The sequence below is a fragment of the Carcharodon carcharias genome, chromosome 5 (genome assembly GCF_017639515.1).
Source record: "Carcharodon carcharias isolate sCarCar2 chromosome 5, sCarCar2.pri, whole genome shotgun sequence".
NCBI lineage: Eukaryota > Metazoa > Chordata > Chondrichthyes > Lamniformes > Lamnidae > Carcharodon > Carcharodon carcharias.
Genome location: NC_054471.1, coordinates 6,927,865 through 6,952,807, shown reverse-complemented (window position 1 = coordinate 6,952,807; position 24,943 = coordinate 6,927,865). Strand labels below are relative to the sequence as shown.

Below are 24,943 nucleotides of genomic sequence, written 5' to 3'. Positions count from 1 at the left end.
CTGACACTGACCCTGAAACTAACACTGACACTGACCCTGAAACTAACATTGACCCAGAAACTAACACTGACCCTGAAACCAACACTGAACCTGACCTTGAAACTAACACTGACACTGACCCTGAAACTAACATTGACCCAGAAACTTACACTGACCCTGACCCTGAAACTAACACTGACCCTGAAACTAACACTGACCCTGACCCTGGAACTCACACTGACCCTGACCCTGGAACAAACAGTGACCCTGACGCTGAAACTAACCCTGACACTGACGCTGAAACTAACCCTGTCCCTGACATTGAAAGTAACCCTGACCCTGACGCAGAAATTAACCCTGACCCTGACGCTGAAATTAACACTGACCCTGACATTAACACTGACCCTGACCCTGACACTGACCCTGACCCTGACACTAACCCTGACCCTGACACTAACCCTGACCCTGACACTATCCCTGACCCTGGAACTAACACTGACCCTGACCCTGAAACTAACACTGACCCTGACCCTGAAACTAACGCTGACCCTGACCCTGAAAATAACACTGACCCTGACCCTGAAAATAACACTGACCCTGACCCTGAAAGTAACACTGACCCTGAAACTAACACTGACCGTGACCCTGAAACTAACACTGACCGTGACCCTGAAACTAGCACTGACCCTGACCCTGAAACTGACACTGACACTGACCCTGAAACTAACATTGACCCAGAAACTAACACTGACCCTGACCCTGAAACTAACACTGACCCTGAAACTAACACTGACCCTGAAACTAACACTGACCCTGACCCTGGAACTAACAGTGACCCTGACCCTGGAACTAACAGTGACCCTGACCCTGAAACTAACACTGACCCTGACCCTGAAAATAACACTGACCCTGACCTTGAAACTAACACTGACCCTGAAAGTAACACTGACCGTGACCCTGAAACTAACACTGATTCTGACCTTGAAAATAACACTGACCCTGAAACTAACACTGACACTGACCCTGAAACTAACACTGACACTGACCCTGAAACTAACATTGACCCAGAAACTAACACTGACCCTGACCCTGAAACTAACACTGACCCTGAAACCAACACTGAACCTGACCTTGAAACTAACACTGACCCTGACCCTGAAATGAACACTGACCCTGAAACTAACACTGACCCTGACCCTGAAACTAACACTTACCCTGACCCTGACACTGACCCTGAAACTAACACTGATCCTGAAACTAACACTGACCCTGACCCTGAAACTAACATTGACCCTGAAACTGACACTGCCCCTGAAACTAACACGGACACTGACCCTGAAACTAACACTGACACTGACCGTGAAACTAACACTGACACTGACCCTGATACTAATGCTGACCCTGACGCTAACATGACCCTGACACTGAACCTGACTCTAACAGGGACCCTGACACTGACCCTGTGCCTGACACTGACCCTGTCCCTGACACGGACCCTGACGCTAACACTGACCAAGACCCTAATACTGACCAAGACCCTAACACTGACCCTGTCCCTGACCCTGAGGCTAACACTGACCCTGAGGCTAACACTGACCCTGACACTGATGCTGTTACTGACCCTGATGCAAACACTGACACTGAGGCCGACGCTGACACTGACACTGTCCCTGTACTAATCCTGTCACAAACACTGACCCTGATGCTAACACTGACCCTGACTCTGTCCCTGAACTAATCCTGTCACTAACCCTGACCCTGACGTTAACAATGTCCCTTACACCAACACTGACCCAAAAACTGACCCTGACGCTAACGCTGACGCTGACCCTGAAGCTAACACTGAAGCTGACCCTGACCCTGACGCTGGCACTGATGCTGACCCTGACGCTAACCCTCACCCTGACCCTGACCCTGACACTGACCCTGACCCTGACGCTAACTCTGACCCTGACACTGACACTGACCCTGATGCTAACACTGACCCTGATGCTAACACTGACCCTGACGCTAACACTGACGCTGAGCCTGAAACGAACACTGACCCTGACGCTAACCCTGACCCTGACGCTAACCCTGACCCTGACGCTAACACTGACCCTGACCCTGAAACAAACACTGACCCTGACCCTGAATCTAACAATGACCCTGACCCTGAAACGAACACTGACCCTGACCCTGATGCTAACACTGACCCTGACGCTAACACTGACCCTGACCCAGACGCTGACCCAGACGCTGACCCAGACGCTGACCCAGACGCTGACCCTGACACTAACCCTGACCCTGACGCTGAAACTAACCCTGTCCCTGATGTTGAAACTAACCCTGACACTGACGCTGAAACTAGCCCTGACCCTGACGTTGAAACTAACCCCATCCCTGACGCTGAAACTAACCCTGTTCCTGACACTGAAACTAACCCTGTTCCTGACGCTGAAACTAACCCTGTTCCTGACGCTGAAACTAACCCTGACCCTGACGCTGAAACTAACCCTGTCCCTGACGCTGAAACTAACACTGACCCTGATGCTGAAACTAACACTGACCCTGATGCTGGAACTAACACTGACCCTGACACTGAAACTAACACTGACCCTGACACTAACACTGACCCTGACACTGATCCTGACCCTGACACTAACCCTGACCCTGAAACTAACACTGACCCTGAAACTAACACTAACCCTGACCCTAGAACTAACACTGACACTGACCCTGACCCTGGAACTCACACTGACCCTGACCCTGGAACTAACACTGACCCTGACCCTGGAACTAACACTGACCCTGACCCTGAAACTAACACTGAACCTGAAACTAACACTGACCCTGAAACTAACACTGACCCTGACCCTGGAACTCACACTGACCCTGACCCTGAAACTAACACTGACCCTGACCCTGAAAATAACACTGCCCCTGACCTTGAAACTAACACTGACCCTGGAACTCACACTGACCCTGACCCTGGAACTAACACTGACCCTGACCCTGAAACTAAAACTGACCCTGACCCTGAAAATAACACTGACCGTGACCCTGAAACTAACACTGACCGTGACCCTGAAACTAACACTGATCCTGACCTTGAAAATAACACTGACCCTGAAACTAACACTGACACTGACCCTGAAACTAACACTGTCACTGACCTTGAAGCTAATACTGACCCTGACCCTGGAACTCACACTGACCCTGACCCTGGAACTCGCACTGACCCTGACCCTGAAACTCACACTGACCCTGACCCTGAAACTAACACTGACCCTGACCCTGAAACGAACACTGACCCTGACCCTGAAAATAACACTGACCCTGAAACTAACACTGACCCTGACACTAACACTGACCCTGACGCTAACACTGACCCTGACCTTGACGCTGACCCAGACGCTGACCCTGACCCTGACCCCGACACTAACACTAACACTGATGCTGACGCTGTAACTAACCCTGTCCCTGACGCTGAAACTAACCCTGTCCCTGACCCTGAAACTAACCCTGTCCCTGACGCTGAAACTAACACTGACCCTGACGCTGAAACTAACACTGACCCTGAAACTAACACTGACCCTGACAGTGAAACTAACACTGACACTGACCCTGATACTAATGTTGACCCTGACGCTAACACTGACCCTGACCCTGACCCTGAGGCTAACACTGACCCTGACACTGAACCTGACTCTAACAGGGACCCTGACACTGACCCTGTGCCTGACATGACCCTGTGCCTGACACTGAACCTGTCCCTGACACTGACCCTGACGCTAACACTGACCAAGACCCTAACACTGACAAGACGCTATCACTGACCCTGTCCCTGACCCTGAGGCTAACACTGACCCTGAGGCTAACACTGACCCTGACACTGATGCTTTTACTGACCCTGAAGCAAACACTGACACTGAGGCCAACGCTGACGCTGACGCTGTCACTGTCCCTGAATTAATCTTGTCACAAACACTGACCCTGATGCTAACACTGACCCTGACTCTGTCCCTGAACTAATCCTGTCACTAACCCTGACCCTGATGTTAACAATGTCCCTTACACCAACACTGACCCAAACACTGACACTGACGCTAACGCTGACGCTGACCATGAAGCTAACACTGAAGCTGACCCTGACCCTGACGCTGACTCTGACGCTGACTCTGACGCTGACCCCGACCTAACCCTGACCCTGACCCTGACACTAACCCTGACCCTGACCCTGAAACCAACACTGACGCTAGCCCTGACGCTAACCCTGACGCTAACACTGACCCTGACCCTGACGCTAACACTGACCCTGACCCTGACCCTGACCCTGAGGCTGACCCTGAAACTAAACCTGACACTGACGCTGTCACTGACCCTGACCCTGACGCTAACCCTGACCCCGAGCCTGAAACGAACACTGACCCTGATGCTGACGCTAACCCTGACCCTGACGCTAACACTGACCCTGACCCTGAAGCTAACACTGACCCTGACCCTGAAAGTAACACTGATCCTGACCCTGAAACTAACACTGACCCTGACCATGAAACAAACACTGACCCTGACGCTAACCCTGACCCTGACGCTAACCCTGACCCTGACACTAACCCTGACCCTGAAACTAACACTGACCCTGAAACGAACACTGACCCTGACTCTGAAATTAACACTGACCCTGAAATTAACACTGACCCTGACCCTGAAACAAACACTGACCCTGACCCTGAAACTAACATTGACCCTGAAACTAACACTGACCCTGAAACTAACACTGACCCTGACCCTGAAGCTAACACTGACCCTGACCCTGAAGCTAACACTGACCCTGACCCTGAAGCTGACCCTGACCCTGACGCTGACGCTGACCCTGAAGCTAACACTGAAGCGGACGCTGACCCTAATGCGGATGCTAACCCTCACCCTGACCCTGAAACCAACACTGACCCTGACCCTGATGCTAACACTGACCGTGACCCTGACCCTGAAACTAACCCTGACCCTGAACCTGACCCTGACACTAACACTGACCCTGAAACTAACCCCGACGCTAACCCTGACCCTGACACTAACACTGACCCTGACCCTGAAATGAACACTGACCCTGACGCTAACACTGACCCTGATCCTGAGAGCAACCCTGACCCTGAAACTAACACTGAACCTGTGCCTGAAACTAACACTGACCCTGAAACTAAAACTGACCCTGACCCTGACGCTAACACTGACCCTGACGCTGACCCTGACCCTGATCCTGACCCTGACCCTGACACTGACGCTGACCCTGAAACTAACACTGACCCTGACCCTGAAACTAACCCTGACCCTGAAACTAAACCTGACGCTGACGCTGACCCTGACCCTGACGCTAATCCCGACCTTGACACTGACCCTGACCCTGAGAGCAACACTGACCCTGAAACTAACACTGACCCTGTGCCTGAAACTAACACTGACCCTGAAACTAAAACTGACCCTGACCCTGACGCTAACCCTGATCCTGACGCTGAAACTAACACTGACCCTGACCCTGAAGTTAACACTGACGCTGAGCCTGACCCTGAAACTAACCCTGACGATGACGCTAACCCTGACCTTGATCTTGACCTTGACCTTGACACTGACCCTGACCCTGAAACGAACACTGACCCTGACCCTGACGCTAACACTGACCCTGACGCTAACACTGACCCTGACGCTAACACTGACGCTGAAACTAACACTGACGCTGAAACTAACATTGACCCTGAAACTAACACTGACCCTGACCCTGACCCTGAGAGCAACACTGACCCTGAAACTAAAACTGACCCTGACCCTGAAACTAACACTGAACCTGAAACAAACACTGACACTGACCCTGAAACAAACACTGACACTGACCCTGAAACTAACACTGACCCTGACCTTGAAACTACCACTGACCCTGAAACTAACACTGACCCTGACCTTGAAACTACCACTGACCCTGAAATTAACACTGACCCTGACCCTGAAACAAACACTGACCCTGACCCTGAAACTAACACTGACCCTGACCCTGAAACTAACACTGACCCTGAAACTAACACTGACACTGACCCTGAAACTACCACTGACCCTGACCCTGAAACTACCACTGACCCTGACCCTGAAACTAACACTGAACCTGACCCTGAAACTAACACTGAACCTGACCCTGAAACTAACACTGTCCCTGACCCTGACACTGTCCCTGACACTGTCCCTGACCCTGAAACTAACACTGACCCTGACCCTGAAACTAACACTGACCCTGACCCTGAGAGCAACACTGACCCTGACCCTGAAACTGACCCTGACCCTGAAACTAACCCTGACTCTGGCGCTAACCCTGACTCTGACCCTGATGCTAACCCTGTCCCTGACTCTGACCCTGACCCTGTCATTGACGCTGACCCTGACCCTGACCCTCATGCTGACCCTGACCCTGACGCTGACCCTAACACTGACCCTGACCCAACACTGACACTGACCCCGACGCTAACACTGACCCTGACCCCGACGCTAACACTGACCCCGACGCTAACACTGACCCTGACCCGCACTGACCCCGACCCTGACACTGACCCCGACCTGCACTGACCCTGACCCTGACCCCGATCCAAAACTGACCCCGAACCTAACGCTGACCCTGACCCACACTGACCCTGACCCCGACCCTGACACTGACCCTGACCCGCACTAACCCCGATCCTGACCCTGACCCTGACCCTGACGATGAACCTGACGCTAACGCTGACCCTGACCCTGAAACTAAACTGACCGTGACGCTAACCCTGACACTAACCCTGACACTAACCCTGACCCTAACCCTGACCCTAACCCTGACCCTAACCCTGACGCTGACCTTGACGCTGACGCTGACGCTGACCCTGACGCTAACACTGACCCTGACGCTAACACTGACCCTGACACTGACACTGACCCTGACCCTGACACTAACACTGACCCTGACCCTGAAACTAACCCTGACCCTGAAACTAACCCTGACTCTGACGCTAACCCTGACTCTGACACTGACCCTGATGCTAACCCTGTCCCTGACTCTGACCCTGACCCTGTCCTTGACGCTGACGTTGACGCTGACCCTGACCCTAACACTGACCCCGACGCTAAAACTGACCCCGACGCTAACACTGACCCCAACGCTAACACCGACCCTGACCCGCACTGACCCTGACCCTGACACTGACCCCGACCTGCACTGACCCTGACCCTGACCCAAAACTGACCCCGAACCTAACGCTGACCCTGACCCACACTGACCCCGACCCCGACCCTGACCCATACCCTGATCCCGACCCTGACACTGACCCCGACCCTGACACTGACCCTGACCCGCACTAACCCCGACCCTGATACTGACCCTGACCCTAACGCTTACCCTGACCCTAACGCTGACCCTGACACTAACACTGACCCCGACCCTGACCCTGACCCTGACCCTGACCCTGACCCTGACACTGACCCCGACCCTGACCCCGACCGACACTGACCCCGACCGACACTGACCCCGACCCTGACACTGACCCTGACCCTGACCCCGACCCCCACCCCGAACCTGACACTGACCCTGACACTGACACTGACCCCGACCCTGACACTGACCCCGACCCTGACACTGACCCCGACACTGACCCCGACCCTTACACTGACACTGACCCAGTCCCACACTGACCCGGACCCTGACCCCAACCCCAACCCGCACCAACACTAACCCACACTGACCCCGTCCCTTCCCCATGTTGACCATTGCTCCGACACCCAAAGTAACTCCCATCCTTCCATCTTTTAGTACTTCAAGTACCAGTTGCGGAATGTGGAAGTTGGCACAGACCACCTGCAAGCCAATGGGACGTACAGAGGAAATGAGACAGCAGCCCTCCAGGATAACTACCTTCAGGGAAAGTTTGGCAATGTGATGACTCTGTGCGCAATGTTGCCAATGCTGATATTCAGCTGCCTGAATTCTGTCCTCCTGGAACGGTATGTTTCTGCTTCCATGGGCCTCAGATCGAAAGACCAGTGAAGACCCTGAGTTTTTTGGAGTCTACAGCGACAGCTTGTATTTATATAACCCCCTATAACCTAGTCAAATACCCCAAAGCTGTTCCGTCAAGAGTTATCAAACAGGGTTTGAGCCACATAAGGAGATATTAGAACAGCTGGTAAAATGTTAGCCAAAGAGGGAGGTTTGAGGGAGAATCTGAAAGGAGGAGAGAGAAAGGTAGGGAGGTGGAAGGCTGCAGCAAAGGGAATTCCAGAGCTCAGGCCCATGCAGGTGAGAGCACAGCCTCCAATGGCAGAGCCATTACAATTCAGGAAACGCTCAGGATGCCCAGCAGCAAAGGAAGACAGAGATCTTCGCAAAAAACTGCGGATGCTGGAAATCCAAAACAAAAACAATAATACCTGGGAAAACTCAGCAGGTCTGGCAGCATCTGCAGAGAGGGACACAGTTAATGTATCGAGTCCGTATGACTCTTCAACAGAACTAAGTAAAAATAGAAGAGAGGTGAAATATAAGCTGGTTTAAGGGGTGTGGGACTAGTAGAGCTGGATAGAGGGCCAGTGATAGGTGGGGATTGCCAAAAGATGTCACAGACAAAAGGACAAAGAGGTGTTGAAGGTGGTGATATTATCTAAGGAATGTGCTAATTAAGGGTAGAAAGCAGGACGAGCAAGGTACAGATAGCCCTAGTGGGGGTGGGGTGGGGTGAAGGAATCGAAATAGGCTCAAAGGTAGAAATAAAACAATGGATGGAAATAAATTTAAAAATAATGGAAATAGGTGGGAAAAGAAAAATCTATATAAATTATTGGGAAAAAGGGGGGGATCGGAAAGGGGGTGAGGGCGGAGGAGAGAGTTCATGATCTAAAGTTGTTGAACTCAATATTCAGTCCGGAAGGCTGTAAAGTGCCTAGTCGGAAGATGAGGTGTTGTTCCTCCAGTTTGCATTGGGCTTCACTGGAACATTGCAGCAGGCCAAGGACGGACATGTGGGCATGAGAGCAGGGTGGAGTGTTGAAATGGCAAGCGACAGGGAGGTTTGGGTAATGCTTGCGGACAGACTGCAGGTGTTCTGGAAAGCGGTCACCCAGTCTGCGTTTGGTCTCTCCAATGTAGAGGAAACTGTATTGGGAGCAGCGAATGCAGTAGACTAAGTTGAGGGAAGTGCAAGTGAAATGCTGCTTCACTTGAAAGGAGTGTTTGGGCCCTTGGACGGTGAGGAGAGAGGAAGTGAAGGGGCAGGTGTTGCATCTTTTGCGTGGGCATGGGGTGGTGCCATAGGTGGGGGTTGAGGAGTAGGGGGTGATGGAGAAGTGGACCAGGGTGTTACGGAGGGAACAATCCCTACGGAATGCCACTGGGGGGGTGAAGGGAAGATGTGTTTGGTGGTGGCATCATGCTGGAGTTGGCGGAAATGGCGGAGGATGATCCTTTGAATGCGGAGGCTGGTGGGGTGATAAGTGAGGACAAGGGGGACCCTATCATGTTTCTGGGAGGGAGGAGAAGGCGTGAGGGCGGATGCGTGGGAGATGGGCGGGACACGGTTTAGGGCCCTGTCAACCACCGTGGGTGGAAAACCTCAATTAAGGAAGAAGGAGGACATGTCAGAGGAACTGTTTTTGAAGGTAGCATCATCGGAACAGATGCAACAGAGGCGAAGGAACTGAGAGAATGGGATGGAGTCCTTACAGGAAGCGGGCTGTGAGGAGCTGTAGTTGAGGTAGCTGTGGGTGTTGGTAGGCTTGTAATGGCTATTGGTGGACAGTCTATCACCAGAGATTGAGACAGAGAGGTCAAGGAAGGGAAGGAAAGTGTCAGAGATGGACCATGTGAAAATGATGGAGGGGTGGAGATTGGAAGCAAAATTAATAAATTTTTCCAGGTCCAGACGAGAGCATGAAGCAGCACCGAAATAATCATCGATGAACCAGAGAAAGAGTTGTGGAAGGGGGCCGGAGTAGGACTTGTCCTCACTTATCACCCCACCAGCCTCCACATTCAAAGCATCATCCTCTGCCATTTCCGCCAACTCCAGCATGATGCCACCACCAAACACATCTTCCCTTCACACCCCCCGGTGGCATTCCATAGGGATCGTTCCCTCCGGGACACCCTGGTCTACTCCTCCATCACCCCCTATACCTCAACTCCCTCCCACGGCACCTTCCCGTGCAACCACAGAAGGTGCAACACCTGCCCCTTTACTTCCCCCCTCCTCACCATCCAAGGGCCCAAACATTCCTTTCAAGTGAAGCAGCATTTCACTTGCACTTCCCTCAACTTAGTCTACTGCATTCGCTGCTCCAAATGCGTTTTCCTCTACATTGGAGAGACCAAACGCAGACTGGGTGACCACTTGGCGGAACACTTTCGGTCTGTCCACAAAAATGACCCAGACCTCCCTGTCGCTTGCCATTTCAACACTCCACCCTGCTCTCATGCCCACATATCTGTCCTTGGCCTGCTGCATTGTTCCAGTCATGCGGACTCGAAACGTTAACTGTGTCCCTCTCCGCAGATGCTGCCAGACCTGCTGAGCTTTTCCAGGTATTTTTGTTTTTGTACAGACATCTTGAAGAGTTGCAGGACTGGAGGAGATTGCAGAGATAGGAAGAGGCAGGACCATGGAGGGATTGGACCACAAGGATGAGTATTTTAAAATAAAGCATTGTTGGACCAGGAGCCAATGAAGGCCATTGAGCGCAGGATTGATGGTTGTATGAAAGTTAATGTGTGTTATAGTAGAGGCTACTAAACTTTGTATGTCCTAAAGTTTCTGTAAATTGGAGAATGGGAGGCCAAGTATTAGAATAATCAGGTCAAAAGATAGCAAAGGAATGGACCTCACAGGAACACTTACAATCACATAAGATTATAAAGGACTACATAGGGTCACACAGGTTGTAAAGCACAGAAACAGGACATTCGACCCAACTAGTCCATTCATGGATAAGGATCTCAGCAGCAGGTAAACTGAGGCAAGGGCAGTTGATATGGTGACGTTATGGTCGCCACGGTGATGGAATGAATATGGAGTGAGAATCTCGGCGGCTTCACTCTCAGCGAGTGAATGCTATGATGAGGTGGGTGGGATCGGATATCCCAGAATGCTGTTTAGGCAGGGGGTGGAATGGTCTGGACCAGTCTCTGGCCTCGTACCTGACACTGGGCATTGCTACTGATGACTGTACTGATGAGATGGAATTGACTGGATGCAAATGGAAAAGTAACGCTCTCCTCTCTCCCTGTCATCAGGATCCCAGAGGTGGTTCGGATCAGTGGATGCCTCAGTGCTATATTCATCCTCTTCCTCCTCACATCTGTCCTGGTGAAAGTCTCTCTGGAACCCCACATCTTCTTCAGCATCACCATGCTGACAATTGCCCTCATCAACAGTATGTCAACACAGACTGAGAATGTGGGTGGGACAGAGTGGGTGGGGTGGTGTGGCTGGGACAGGGTGCGGGCAGGACAGAGTGGGTGGGGTGGTGTGGCTGGGACAGGGTGGGTGGGGTGGTGTGGCTGGGACAGAGTGGGTGGGGTGGTGTGGCTGGGACAGGGTGGGTGGGGTGGTGTGGCTGGGACAGGGTGCGGGCAGGACAGAGTGGGTGGGGTGGTGTGGCTGGGACAGGGTGGGTGGGGTGGTGTGGCTGGGACAGAGTGGGTGGGGTGGTGTGGCTGGGACAGGGTGGGTGGGGTGGTGTGGCTGGGACAGGGTGCGGGCAGGACAGGGTGGGTGGGGTGGTGTGGCTGGGACAGGGTGGGTGGGGTGGTGTGGCTGGGACAGGGTGGGTGGGGTGGTGTGGCTGGGACAGGGTGGGGGCAGGACAGGGTGGGTGGGGTGGTGTGGCTGGGACAGGGTGGGTGGGGTGGTGTGGCTGGGACAGGGTGGGTGGGGTGGTGTGGCTGGGACAGGGTGGGTGGGGTGGTGTGGCTGGGACAGGGTGGGTGGGGTGGTGTGGCTGGGACAGGGTGGGTGGGGTGGTGTGGCTGGGACAGGGTGGGTGGGGTGGTGTGGCTGGGACAGAGTGGGAGGGGTGGTGTGGCTGGGACAGAGTGGGTGGGGTGGTGTGGCTGGGACAGGGTGGGTGGGGTGGTGTGGCTGGGACAGGGTGGGTGGGGTGGTGTGGCTGGGACAGGGTGGGTGGGGTGGTGTGGCTGGGACAGGGTGGGTGGGGTGGTGTGGCTGGGACAGAGTGGGTGGGGTGGTGTGGCTGGGACAGGGTGGGTGGGGTGGTGTGGCTGGGACAGGGTGGGTGGGGTGGTGTGGCTGGGACAGAGTGGGTGGGGTGGTGTGGCTGGGACAGGGTGGGTGGGGTGGTGTGGCTGGGACAGGGTGGGTGGGGTGGTGTGGCTGGGACAGGGGGCGGGCAGGACAGAGTGGGTGGGGTGGTGTGGCTGGGACAGGGTGGGCGGGGTGGTGTGGCTGGGACAGAGTGGGTGGGGTGGTGTGGCTGGGACAGGGTGGGTGGGGTGGTGTGGCTGGCACAGGGTGGGTGGGGTGGTGTGGCTGGGACAGGGTGCGGGCAGGACAGGGTGGGTGGGGTGGTGTGGCTGGGACAGGGTGGGTGGGGTGGTGTGGCTGGGACAGGGTGGGTGGGGTGGTGTGGCTGGGACAGGGTGCGGGCAGGACAGGGTGGGTGGGGTGGTGTGGCTGGGACAGGGTGGGTGGGGTGGTGTGGCTGGGACAGGGTGGGTGGGGTGGTGTGGCTGGGACAGGGTGGGTGGGGTGGTGTGGCTGGGACAGGGTGGGTGGGGTGGTGTGGCTGGGACAGGGTGGGTGGGGTGGTGTGGCTGGGACAGGGTGGGTGGGGTGGTGTGGCTGGGACAGGGTGCGGGCAGGACAGGGTGGGTGGGGTGGTGTGGCTGGGACAGGGTGGGTGGGGTGGTGTGGCTGGGACAGGGTGGGTGGGGTGGTGTGGCTGGGACAGGGTGGGTGGGGTGGTGTGGCTGGGACAGGGTGGGTGGGGTGGTGTGGCTGGGACAGGGTGGGTGGGGTGGTGTGGCTGGGACAGAGTGGGTGGGGTGGTGTGGCTGGGACAGGGTGGGTGGGGTGGTGTGGCTGGGACAGAGTGGGTGGGGTGGTGTGGCTGGGACAGAGTGGGTGGGGTGGTGTGGCTGGGACAGAGTGGGTGGGGTGGTGTGGCTGGGACAGGGTGGGTGGGGTGGTGTGGCTGGGACAGGGTGGGTGGGGTGGTGTGGCTGGGACAGGGTGCGGGCAGGACAGAGTGGGTGGGGTGGTGTGGCTGGGACAGGGTGGGTGGGGTGGTGTGGCTGGGACAGGGTGCGGGCAGGACAGAGTGGGTGGGGTGGTGTGGCTGGGACAGGGTGGGTGGGGTGGTGTGGCTGGGACAGGGTGGGTGGGGTGGTGTGGCTGGGACAGGGTGGGTGGGGTGGTGTGGCTGGGACAGGGTGCGGGCAGGACAGAGTGGGTGGGGTGGTGTGGCTGGGACAGGGTGGGTGGGGTGGTGTGGCTGGGACAGGGTGCGGGCAGGACAGAGTGGGTGGGGTGGTGTGGCTGGGACAGAGTGGGTGGGGTGGTGTGGCTGGGACAGGGTGGGTGGGGTGGTGTGGCTGGGACAGGGTGCGGGCAGGACAGAGTGGGTGGGGTGGTGTGGCTGGGACAGGGTGGGTGGGGTGGTGTGGCTGGGACAGGGTGGGTGGGGTGGTGTGGCTGGGACAGGGTGCGGGCAGGACAGAGTGGGTGGGGTGGTGTGGCTGGGACAGGGTGGGTGGGGTGGTGTGGCTGGGACAGGGTGGGTGGGGTGGTGTGGCTGGGACAGGGTGGGTGGGGTGGTGTGGCTGGGACAGGGTGCGGGCAGGACAGAGTGGGTGGGGTGGTGTGGCTGGGACAGGGTGGGTGGGGTGGTGTAGCTGGGACAGGGTGGGTGGGGTGGTGTGGCTGGGACAGAGTGGGTGGGGTGGTGTGGCTGGGACAGGGTGGGTGGGGTGGTGTGGCTGGGACAGAGTGGGTGGGGTGGTGTGGCTGGGACAGAGTGGGTGGGGTGGTGTGGCTGGGACAGAGTGGGTGGGGTGGTGTGGCTGGGACAGGGTGGGTGGGGTGGTGTGGCTGGGACAGGGTGGGTGGGGTGGTGTGGCTGGGACAGGGTGCGGGCAGGACAGAGTGGGTGGGGTGGTGTGGCTGGGACAGGGTGGGTGGGGTGGTGTGGCTGGGACAGGGTGCGGGCAGGACAGAGTGGGTGGGGTGGTGTGGCTGGGACAGGGTGGGTGGGGTGGTGTGGCTGGGACAGGGTGGGTGGGGTGGTGTGGCTGGGACAGGGTGGGTGGGGTGGTGTGGCTGGGACAGGGTGCGGGCAGGACAGAGTGGGTGGGGTGGTGTGGCTGGGACAGGGTGGGTGGGGTGGTGTGGCTGGGACAGGGTGCGGGCAGGACAGAGTGGGTGGGGTGGTGTGGCTGGGACAGAGTGGGTGGGGTGGAGTGGCTGGGACAGGGTGGGTGGGGTGGTGTGGCTGGGACAGGGTGCGGGCAGGACAGAGTGGGTGGGGTGGTGTGGCTGGGACAGGGTGGGTGGGGTGGTGTGGCTGGGACAGGGTGGGTGGGGTGGTGTGGCTGGGACAGGGTGGGTGGGGTGGTGTGGCTGGGACAGGGTGCGGGCAGGACAGAGTGGGTGGGGTGGTGTGGCTGGGACAGGGTGGGTGGGGTGGTGTGGCTGGGACAGGGTGGGTGGGGTGGTGTGGCTGGGACAGGGTGGGTGGGGTGGTGTGGCTGGGACAGGGTGGGTGGGGTGGTGTGGCTGGGACAGGGTGCGGGCAGGACAGAGTGGGTGGGGTGGTGTGGCTGGGACAGGGTGGGTGGGGTGGTGTAGCTGGGACAGGGTGGGTGGGGTGGTGTGGCTGGGACAGGGTGGGTGGGGTGGTGTGGCTGGGACAGGGTGCGGGCAGGACAAGGTGGGTGGGGTGGTGTGGCTGGGACAGGGTGGGTGGGGTGGTGTGGCTGGGACAGGGTGCGGGCAGGACAGAGTGGGTGGGGTGGTGTGGCTGGGACAGAGTGGGTGGGGTGGTGTGGCTGGGACAGGGTGGGTGGGGTGGTGTGGCTGGGACAGGGTGCGGGCAGGACAGAGTGGGTGGGGTGGTGTGGCTGGGACAGGGTGGGTGGGGTGGTGTGGCTGGGACAGAGTGGGTGGGGTGGTGTGGCTGGGACAGAGTGGGTGGGGTGGTGTGGCTGGAACAGGGTGGGTGGGGTGGTGTGGCTGGGACAGGGTGGGTGGGGTGGTGTGGCTGGGACAGGGTGGGTGGGGTGGTGTGGCTGGGACAGGGTGGGTGGGGTGGTGTGGCTGGGACAGGGTGGGTGGGGTGGTGTGGCTGGGACAGGGTGGGTGGGGTGGTGTGGCTGGGACAGGGTGTGGGCAGGACAGGGTGGGTGGGGTGGTGTGGCTGGGACAGGGTGGGTGGGGTGGTGTAGCTGGGACAGGGTGGGTGGGGTGGTGTGGCTGGGACAGGGTGGGTGGGGTGGTGTGGCTGGGACAGGGTGGGTGGGGTGGTGTGGCTGGGACAGGGTGGGTGGGGTGGTGTGGCTGGGACAGAGTGGGTGGGGTGGTGTGGCTGGGACAGGGTGGGTGGGGTGGTGTGGCTGGGACAGGGTGCGGGCAGGACAGAGTGGGTGGGGTGGTGTGGCTGGGAAAGAGTGGGTGGGGTGGTGTGGCTGGGACAGGGTGGGTGGGGTGGTGTGGCTGGGACAGGGTGCCGGCAGGACAGAGTGGGTGGGGTGGTGTGGCTGGGACAGAGTGGGTGGGGTGGTGTGGCTGGGACAGAGTGGGTGGGGTGGTGTGGCTGGGACAGGGTGGGTGGGGTGGTGTGGCTGGGACAGGGTGGGTGGGGTGGTGTGGCTGGGACAGGGTGGGTGGGGTGGTGTGGCTGGGACAGAGTGGGTGGGGTGGTGTGGCTGGGACAGGGTGGGTGGGGTGGTGTGGCTGGGACAGGGTGGGTGGGGTGGTGTGGCTGGGACAGGGTGGGTGGGGTGGTGTGGCTGGGACAGGGTGGGTGGGGTGGTGTGGCTGGGACAGGGTGGGTGGGGTGGTGTGGCTGGGACAGGGTGGGTGGGGTGGTGTGGCTGGGACAGGGTGGGGTGGTGTGGCTGGGACAGGGAATGGGCAGGACAGGGTGGGTGGGGTGGTGTGGCTGGGACAGGGTGGGTGGGGTGGTGTAGCTGGGACAGGGTGGGTGGGGTGGTGTGGCTGGGACAGGGTGGGTGGGGTGGTGTGGCTGGGACAGGGTGCGGGCAGGACAAGGTGGGTGGGGTGGTGTGGCTGGGACAGGGTGGGTGGGGTGGTGTGGCTGGGACAGGGTGGGTGGGGTGGTGTGGCTGGGACAGGGTGCGGGCAGGACAGAGTGGGTGGTGTGGTGTGGCTGGGACAGAGTGGGTGGGGTGGTGTGGCTGGGACAGGGTGGGTGGGGTGGTGTGGCTGGGACAGGGTGCGGGCAGGACAGAGTGGGTGGGGTGGTGTGGCTGGGACAGGGTGGGTGGGGTGGTGTGGCTGGGACAGAGTGGGTGGGGTGGTGTGGCTGGGACAGAGTGGGTGGGGTGGTGTGGCTGGGACAGGGTGGGTGGGGTGGTGTGGCTGGGACAGGGTGGGTGGGGTGGTGTGGCTGGGACAGGGTGGGTGGGGTGGTGTGGCTGGGACAGGGTGTGGGCAGGACAGGGTGGGTGGAGTGGTGTGGCTGGGACAGGGTGGGTGGGGTGGTGTAGCTGGGACAGGGTGGGTGGGGTGGTGTGGCTGGGACAGGGTGGGTGGGGTGGTGTGGCTGGGACAGGGTGGGTGGGGTGGTGTGGCTGGGACAGAGTGGGTGGGGTGGTGTGGCTGGGACAGGGTGGGTGGGGTGGTGTTGCTGGGACAGGGTGCGGGCAGGACAGAGTGGGTGGGGTGGTGTGGCTGGGACAGAGTGGGTGGGGTGGTGTGGCTGGGACAGGGTGGGTGGGGGTGGTGTGGCTGGGACAGGGTGCCGGCAGGACAGAGTGGGTGGGGTGGTGTGGCTGGGGACAGAGTGGGTGGGGTGGTGTGGCTGGGACAGGGTGGGTGGGGTGGTGTGGCTGGGACAGGGTGGGTGGGGTGGTGTGGCTGGGACAGGGTGGGTGGGGTGGTGTGGCTGGGACAGGGTGGGTGGGGTGGTGTGGCTGGGACAGGGTGCGGGCAGGACAGAGTGGGTGGGGTGGTGTGGCTGGGACAGGGTGGGTGGGGTGGTGTGGCTGGGACAGGGTGGGTGGGGTGGTGTGGCTGGGACAGGGTGGGTGGGGTGGTGTGGCTGGGACAGGGTGGGTGGGGTGGTGTGGCTGGGACAGGGTGTGGGCAGGACAGGGTGGGTGGGGTGGTGTGGCTGGGACAGGGTGGGTGGGGTGGTGTGGCTGGGACAGGGTGGGTGGGGTGGTGTGGCTGGGACAGGGTGGGTGGGGTGGTGTGGCTGGAACAGGGTGCGGGCAGGACAGAGTGGGTGGTGTGGTGTGGCTGGGACAGGGTGGGTGGGGTGGTGTGGCTGGGACAGGGTGCGGGCAGGACAGAGTGGGTGGGGTGGTGTGGCTGGGACAGGGTGGGTGGGGTGGTGTGGCTGGGACAGGGTGCGGGCAGGACAGAGTGGGTGGGGTGGTGTGGCTGGGACAGGGTGGGTGGGGTGGTGTAGGCTGGGACAGGGTGGGTGGGGTGGTGTGGCTGGGACAGGGTGGGTGGGGTGGTGTGGCTGGGACAGGGTGGGTGGGGTGGTGTGGCTGGGACAGAGTGGGTGGGGTGGTGTGGCTGGGACAGGGTGGGTGGGGTGGTGTGGCTGGGACATGGTGCGGGCAGGACAGAGTGGGTGGGGTGGTGTGGCTGGGACAGAGTGGGTGGGGTGGTGTGGCTGGGACAGGGTGGGTGGGGTGGTGTGGCTGGGACAGGGTGCCGGCAGGACAGAGTGGGTGGGGTGGTGTGGCTGGGACAGAGTGGGTGGGGTGGTGTGGCTGGGACAGGGTGGGTGGGGTGGTGTGGCTGGGACAGGGTGGGTGGGGTGGTGTGGCTGGGACAGGGTGGGTGGGGGTGGTGTGGCTGGGACAGGGTGGGTGGGGTGGTGTGGCTGGGACAGGGTGCGGGCAGGACAGAGTGGGTGGGGTGGTGTGGCTGGGACAGGGTGGGTGGGGTGGTGTGGCTGGGACAGGGTGGGTGGGGTGGTGTGGCTGGGACAGGGTGGGTGGGGTGGTGTGGCTGGGACAGGGTGGGTGGGGTGGTGTGGCTGGGACAGGGTGGGTGGGGTGGTGTGGCTGGGACAGGGTGTGGGCAGGACAGGGTGGGTGGGGTGGTGTGGCTGGGACAGGGTGGGTGGGGTGGTGTGGCTGGGACAGGGTGGGTGGGGTGGTGTGGCTGGGACAGGGTGGGTGGGGTGGTGTGGCTGGGACAGGGTGGGTGGGGTGGTGTGGCTGGGACAGGGTGGGTGGGGTGGTGTGGCTGGGACAGAGTGGGTGGGGTGGTGTGGCTGGGACAGAGTGGGTGGGGTGGTGTGGCTGGGACAGGGTGGGTGGGGTGGTGTGGCTGGGACAGGGGGCGGGCAGGACAGAGTGGGTGGGGTGGTGTGGCTGGGACAGGGTGGGTGGGGTGGTGTGGCTGGGACAGGGTGGGTGGGGTGGTGTGGCTGGGACAGGGTGGGTGGGGTGGTGTGGCTGGGACAGGGTGCGGGCAGGACAGGGTGGGTGGGGTGGTGTGGCTGGGACAGAGTGGGTGGGGTGGTGTGGCTGGGACAGGGTGGGTGGGGTGGTGTGGCTGGGACAGGGTGGGTGGGGTGGTGTGGCTGGGACACGGTGGGTGGGGTGGTGTGGCTGGGACAGTGTGGGTGGGGTGGTGTGGCTGGGACAGATTGGGTGGGGTGGTGTGGCTGGGACAGGGTGGGTGGGGTGGTGTGGCTGGGACAGGGTGGGTGGGGTGGTGTGGCTGGGACAGGGTGCGGGCAGGACAGGGTGGGTGGGGTGGTGTGGCTGGGACAGGGTGCGGGCAGGACAGAGTGGGTGGGGTGGTGTGGCTGGGACAGGGTGGGTGGGGTGGTGTGGCTGGGACAGGGTGGGTGGGGTGGTGTGGCTGGGACAGGGTGGGTGGGGTGGTGTGGCTGGGACAGGGTGGGTGGGGTGGTGTGGCTGGGACAGGGTGGGTGGGGTGGTGTGGCTGGGACAGGGTGCCGGCAGGACAGAGTGGGTGGGGTGGTGTGGCTGGGACAGAGTGGGTGGTTTGGTGTGGCTGGGACAGGGTGCGGGCAGGACAGGGTGGGTGGGGTGGTGTGGCTGGGACAGGGTGGGTGGGGTGGTGTGGCTGGGACAGGGTGCGGGCAGGACAGGGTGGGTGGGGTGGTGTGGCTGGGACAGGGTGCGGGCAGGACAGAGTGGGTGGGGTGGTGTGGCTGGGACAGGATGGGTGGGGTGGTGTGGCTGGGACAGGGTGGGTGGGGTGGTGTGGCTGGGACAGGGTGCGGGCAGGACAGGGTGGGTGGGGTGGTGTGGCTGGGACAGGGTGGGTGGGGTGGTGTGGCTGGGACAGGGTGGGTGGGGTGGTGTGGCTGGGACAGGGTGGGTGGGGTGGTGTGGCTGGGACAGGGTGGGTGGGGTGGTGTGGCTGGGACAGGGTGGGTGGGGTGGTGTAGCTGGGACAGGGTGGGTGGGGTGGTGTGGCTGGGACAGGGTGGGTGGGGTGGTGTGGCTGGGACAGGGTGGGTGGGGTGGTGTGGCTGGGACAGGGTGCGGGCAGGACAGAGTGGGTGGGGTGGTGTGGCTGGGACAGGGTGCGGGCAGGACAGAGTGGGTGGGGTGGTGTGGCTGCGACAGGGTGCGGGCAGGACAGAGTGGGTGGGGTGGTGTGGCTGGGACAGGGTGGGTGGGGTGGTGTGGCTGGGACAGGGTGGGTGGGGTGGTGTGGCTGGGACAGGGTGCGGGCAGGACAGAGTGGGTGGGGTGGTGTGGCTGGGACAGGGTGGGTGGGGTGGTGTGGCTGGGACAGGGTGGGTGGGGTGGTGTGGCTGGGACAGGGTGGGTGGGGTGGTGTGGCTGGGACAGTGTGGGTGGGGTGGTGTGGCTGGGACAGGGTGGGTGGGGTGGTGTGGCTGGGACAGGGTGGGTGGGGTGGTGTGGCTGGGACAGGGTGGGTGGGGTGGTGTGGCTGGGACAGGGTGGGTGGGGTGGTGTGGCTGGGACAGGGTGGGTGGGGGGGTGTAGCTGGGACAGGGTGGGTGGCGTGGTGTGGCTGGGACAGGGTGGGTGGGGTGGTGTGGCTGGGACAGGGTGGGTGGGGTGGTGTGGCTGGGACAGGGTGCGGGCAGGACAGAGTGGGTGGGGTGGTGTGGCTGGGACAGGGTGCGGGCAGGACAGAGTGGGTGGGGTGGTGTGGCTGCGACAGGGTGCGGGCAGGACAGAGTGGGTGGGGTGGTGTGGCTGCGACAGGGTGCGGGCAGGACAGAGTGGGTGGGGTGGTGTGGCTGGGACAGGGTGGGTGGGGTGGTGTGGCTGGGACAGGGTGGGTGGGGTGGTGTGGCTGGGACAGGGTGGGTGGGGTGGTGTGGCTGGGACAGGGTGCGGGCAGGACAGAGTGGGTGGGGTGGTGTGGCTGGGACAGGGTGCGGGCAGGACAGAGTGGGTGGGGTGGTGTGGCTGCGACAGGGTGCGGGCAGGACAGAGTGGGTGATGTAGTGGGGTCGAGAGAGTGGGAGCGGGACAGGGTGCGGGTGGAATGTTTCGGGCTGGGTGTGTTCGTGTTAGGGGGTGTGAGTGAGAATGTGTGAGCAGGCAGTTTGTGTTTGGGGGTGTGAGTGTGTGAATGTGTGAGCTGGCAGCTTGTGTTTGGGTCTGTGTGTGTGTGAATGTGTGAGCAGGCAGCTTGTGTTTGGGTGTGTTTGGGTGTGTGTGAATGTATAAGCAGGCAGCTTGTGTTTGCGTGTGAATGTCTGAATGTGTGAGCAGGCAGCTGGTGTTTGGGTGTGAATGTGTGAGTTTGTGAGCAGGCAGCTTGTGTTTGGGACTGACTGTGTGAGTGTGTGAGCAGGAAGCTTGTGTTTGGGTCTGACTGTGTGAGTGTGTGAGCAGGCAGCTTGTGTTTGGGTCTGACTGTGTGAGTGTGTGAGCAGGCAGCTTGTGTTTGGGTGTGTGTGTGAATGTGTGAGCAGGCAGCTTGTGTTTGGGTGTGAATGTGTGAATGTGTGAGCAGGCAGCTTGTGTTTGGGTCTGACTGTGTTTACGTGTGAGCAGGCAGCTTGTGTTTGGGTGACTGTGTTTACGTGTGAGCAGGCAGCTTGTGTTTGGGTGTGTGTGTGAATGTGTGAGCAGGCAGCTTGTGTTTGGGTGTGTGTGTGAATGTGCGAGCAGGCAGCTTGTGTTTGGGTGTGTGTGTGAATGTGTGAGCAGGCAGCTTGTGTTTGGGTGTGTGTGTGTGAATGTGTGAGCAGGCAGCTTGTGTTTGGGTGTGTGTGTGTGAAAGTGTGAGCAGGCACCTTGTGATTGGGTGTGTGTGTGTGAATGTGTGATCAGGAAGCTTGTGTTTGGGTGTGTGTGTGTGAATGTGTGAGCAGGAAGCTTGTGTTTGGGTGGCTTTCTGTGAGAATGTGTGAGCAGGCAGCTTGTGTTTTGGTGTGTGTTTGAATGTGTGAGCCGGCAGCTTGTGTTTGGTAGTGTGTGTGAATGTGTGAGCAGGCAGCTTGTGTTTGAGTGAGTGTGAGAATGTGTGAGCAGGCAGCTTGTGTTTGGGTGTGTGAGGGTGTGTGAGCATGCAGCTTGTGTTTGGTTGTGTGTGTGAATGTGTCAGCAGGCAGCTTGTGTTTGGGTGGGTTTTTGTCAGAATGTGTGAGCAGGCAGCTTGTGCTTGGGATTGTGTGAGAATGTGTGAGCTGGCAGCTTGTGTTTGGGTGTGATTGTCTGAGCAGGCAGCTTGTGTTTGGGTCTGACTGTGTTTACGTGTAAGCAGGCAGCTTGTGTTTGGGTGAGTGTGTGAATGTGTGAGCAGGGAGCTTGTGTTTGGGTGTGTGTGTGAATGAGTGAGCAGGCAGCTTGTGTTTGGGTGAGTGTGTGAATGTGTGAGCAGGCAGCTTGTGTTTGGGTGTGTGTGTGTGAATGTGTGAGCAGGCAGCTTGTGTTTGGGTGTGTGTGTGTGAATGTGTGAGCAGGCACCTTGTGATTGGATGTGTGTGTGAGAATGTGTGAGCAGGCAGCCTGTGTTTGGGTGTGTGTGTGAATGTGTGGGCAGGCCGCTTGTGTTTGGGTGAGAATGTGTGAGCAGGCAGCTTGTGTTTGGAGGTGTGTGGGGGAATGTGTGAACAGGCAGCTTGTGTTTGGGTGAGAGTGTGAATGTGTGAGCAAGCAGCTTGTGTTTGGTGGTGTGTGTGTGAATGTGTGAGCAGGCAGCTTGTGTTTGTGTGTATGTCTGTGAATGTGTGCGCAGGCAGCTTGTGTTTGCGTGCGAATGTCTGAATGTGTGAGCAGGCAGCTTGTGTTTGGGTCTGACTGTGTAAATGTGTGAGCAGGCAGCTTGTGTTTGGGTGTGATTGTCTGAGCAGGCAGCTTGTGTTTGGGTGTGTTTGTGTGAATGTGTGAGCAGGCAGCTTGTGTTTGGGTGAGTGTGTGAATGTGTGAGCAGGCAGCTTGCGTTTGGGTGTGTGTGTGAATGTGTGAGCATGCAACTTGTGTTTGGGTGTCTGTGTGAATGTGTGAGCAGGCAGCTTGTGTTTGGGTGTCTGTGTGAATGTGTGAACAGGCAGCTTGTGTTTGGGTGTGATTGTCTGAGCAGGCAGCTTGTGTTTGGGTCTGACTGTGTTAACGTGTGAGCAGGCAGCTTGTGTTTGGGTGAGTGTGTGAATGTGTGAGCAGGCAGCTTGTGTTTGGGTGTCTGTGTGAATGTGTGAGCAGGCAGCTTGTGTTTGGGTGTCTGTGTGCATGTGTGAACATGCAGCTTGTTTTTGGGTGAGTGTGTGAATGTGTGAGCAGGCAGCTTGTGTTTGGGTGTGTGTGTGAGAATTTGTGAGCAGGCTGCTTGTGTTTGGGTGTGTGTGAATGTGTAAGCAGGCAGCTTGTGTTTGCGTGTGAATGTCTGAATGTGTGAGCAGGCAGCTTGTGTTTGGGTGTGAATGTGTGAGCAGGCAGCTTGTGTTTGGGTCTGACTGTGTGAGTGTGTGAGCAGGCAGCTTGTGTTTGGGCGTGAATGTGTGAATGTGTCAGCAGGCTGCTTGTGTTTGGGTGTGATTGTCTGAGCAGGCAGCTTGTGTTTGGGTCTGACTGTGTTTACGTGTGAGCAGGCAGCTTGTGTTTGGGTGAGTGTGTGAATGTGTGAGCAGGCAGCTTGTGTTTGGGTGTGTGTGTGAATGTGTGAGCAGGCAGCTTGTGTTTGGGTGAGTGTGTGAATGTGTGAGCAGGCAGCTTGTGTTTGGGTGTGTGTGTGTGAATGTGTGAGCAGGCAGCTTGTGTTTGGGTGTGTGTGTGTGAATGTGTGAGCAGGCACCTTGTGATTGGGTGTGTGTGTGTGAATGTGTGAGCAGGAAGCTTGTGTTTGGGTGTGTGTGTGTGAATGTGTGAGCAGGAAGCTTGTGTTTGGGTGGGTTTCTGTGAGAATGTGTGAGCAGGCAGCTTGTGTTTTGGTGTGTGTTTGAATGTGTGAGCCGGCAGCTTGTGTTTGGTAGTGTGTGTGAATGTGTGAGCAGGCAGCTTGTGTTTGAGTGAGTGTGAGAATGTGTGAGCAGGCAGCTTGTGTTTGGGTGTGTGAGGGTGTGTGAGCAGGCAGCTTGTGTTTGGTTGTGTGTGTGAATGTGTCAGCAGGCAGCTTGTGTTTGGGTGGGTTTTTGTCAGAATGTGTGAGCAGGCAGCTTGTGCTTGGGATTGTGTGAGAATGTGTGAGCTGGCAGCTTGTGTTTGGGTGTGATTGTCTGAGCAGGCAGCTTGTGTTTGGGTCTGACTGTGTTTATGTGTGAGCAGGCAGCTTGTGTTTGGGTGAGTGTGTGAATGTGTGAGCAGGGAGCTTGTGTTTGGGTGTGTGTGTGAATGAGTGAGCAGGCAGCTTATGTTTGGGTGAGTGTGTGAATGTGTGAGCAGGCAGCTTGTGTTTGGGTGTGTGTGTGTGAATGTGCGGGCAGGCAGCTTGTATTTGGGTGTGTGTGTGTGAATGTGTGAGCAGGCACCTTGTGATTGGATGTGTGTGTGAGAATGTGTGAGCAGGCAGCCTGTGTTTGGGTGTGTGTGTGAATGTGTGGGCAGGCCGCTTGTGTTTGGGTGAGAATGTGTGAGCAGGCAGCTTGTGTTTGGAGGTGTGTGGGGGAATGTGTGAACAGGCAGCTTGTGTTTGGGTGAGTGTGTGAATGTGTGAGCAAGCAGCTTGTGTTTGGTGGTGTATGTGTGAATGTGTGAGCAGGCAGCTTGTGTTTGTGTGTATGTCTGTGAATGTGTGAGCAGGCAGCTTGTGTTTGCGTGCGAATGTCTGAATGTGTGAGCAGGCAGCTTGTGTTTGGGTCTGACTGTGTAAATGTGTGAGCAGGCAGCTTGTGTTTGGGTGTGATTGTCTGAGCAGGCAGCTTGTGTTTGGGTGTGTGTGTGTGAATGTGTGAGCATGCAGCTTGTGTTTGCGTGAGTGTGTGAATGTGTAAGCAGGAAGCTTCTGTTTGGGTGTGTGTGTGTGAATGTGTGAGCAGGCAGCTTGTGTTTGGGTGTTTGTGTGTGAATGTGTGAGAAGGCACCGTGTGATTGGGTGTGTGTGTGTTAATGTGTGAGCAGGCAGCTTGTGTTTGGGTGTGTGTGTGTGAATGTGTGAGCAGGCAGCTTGTGTTTGGGTGTGATTGTCTGAGAAGGCAGCTTGTGTTTAGGTCTGACTGTGTTAACGTGTGAGCAGGCAGCTTGTGTTTGAGTGAGCGTGTGAATGTGTGAGCAGGCAGCTTGTGTTTGGGTGAGCGTGTGAATGTGTGAGCAGGCAGCTTGTGCTTGGGATTGTGTGAGAATGTGTGAGCTGGCAGCTTGTGTTTG

At 58.6% G+C, this 24,943-nt stretch overlaps 1 protein-coding gene across 1 annotated transcript in view; it reads left to right on the top strand.

The window, feature by feature from the left end:
• The window catches only part of LOC121278088 (equilibrative nucleoside transporter 1-like), a 330,852-nt gene that overhangs the window by 66,033 nt on the left and 239,876 nt on the right, over positions 1-24,943 (top strand). Inside the window, exons 2-3 of the mRNA XM_041188151.1 lie at positions 7,781-7,971; positions 11,252-11,391. Coding sequence (XP_041044085.1) covers positions 7,781-7,971; positions 11,252-11,391 — 331 coding nt within the window. The remainder of the gene's footprint in view (positions 1-7,780; positions 7,972-11,251; positions 11,392-24,943) is intronic.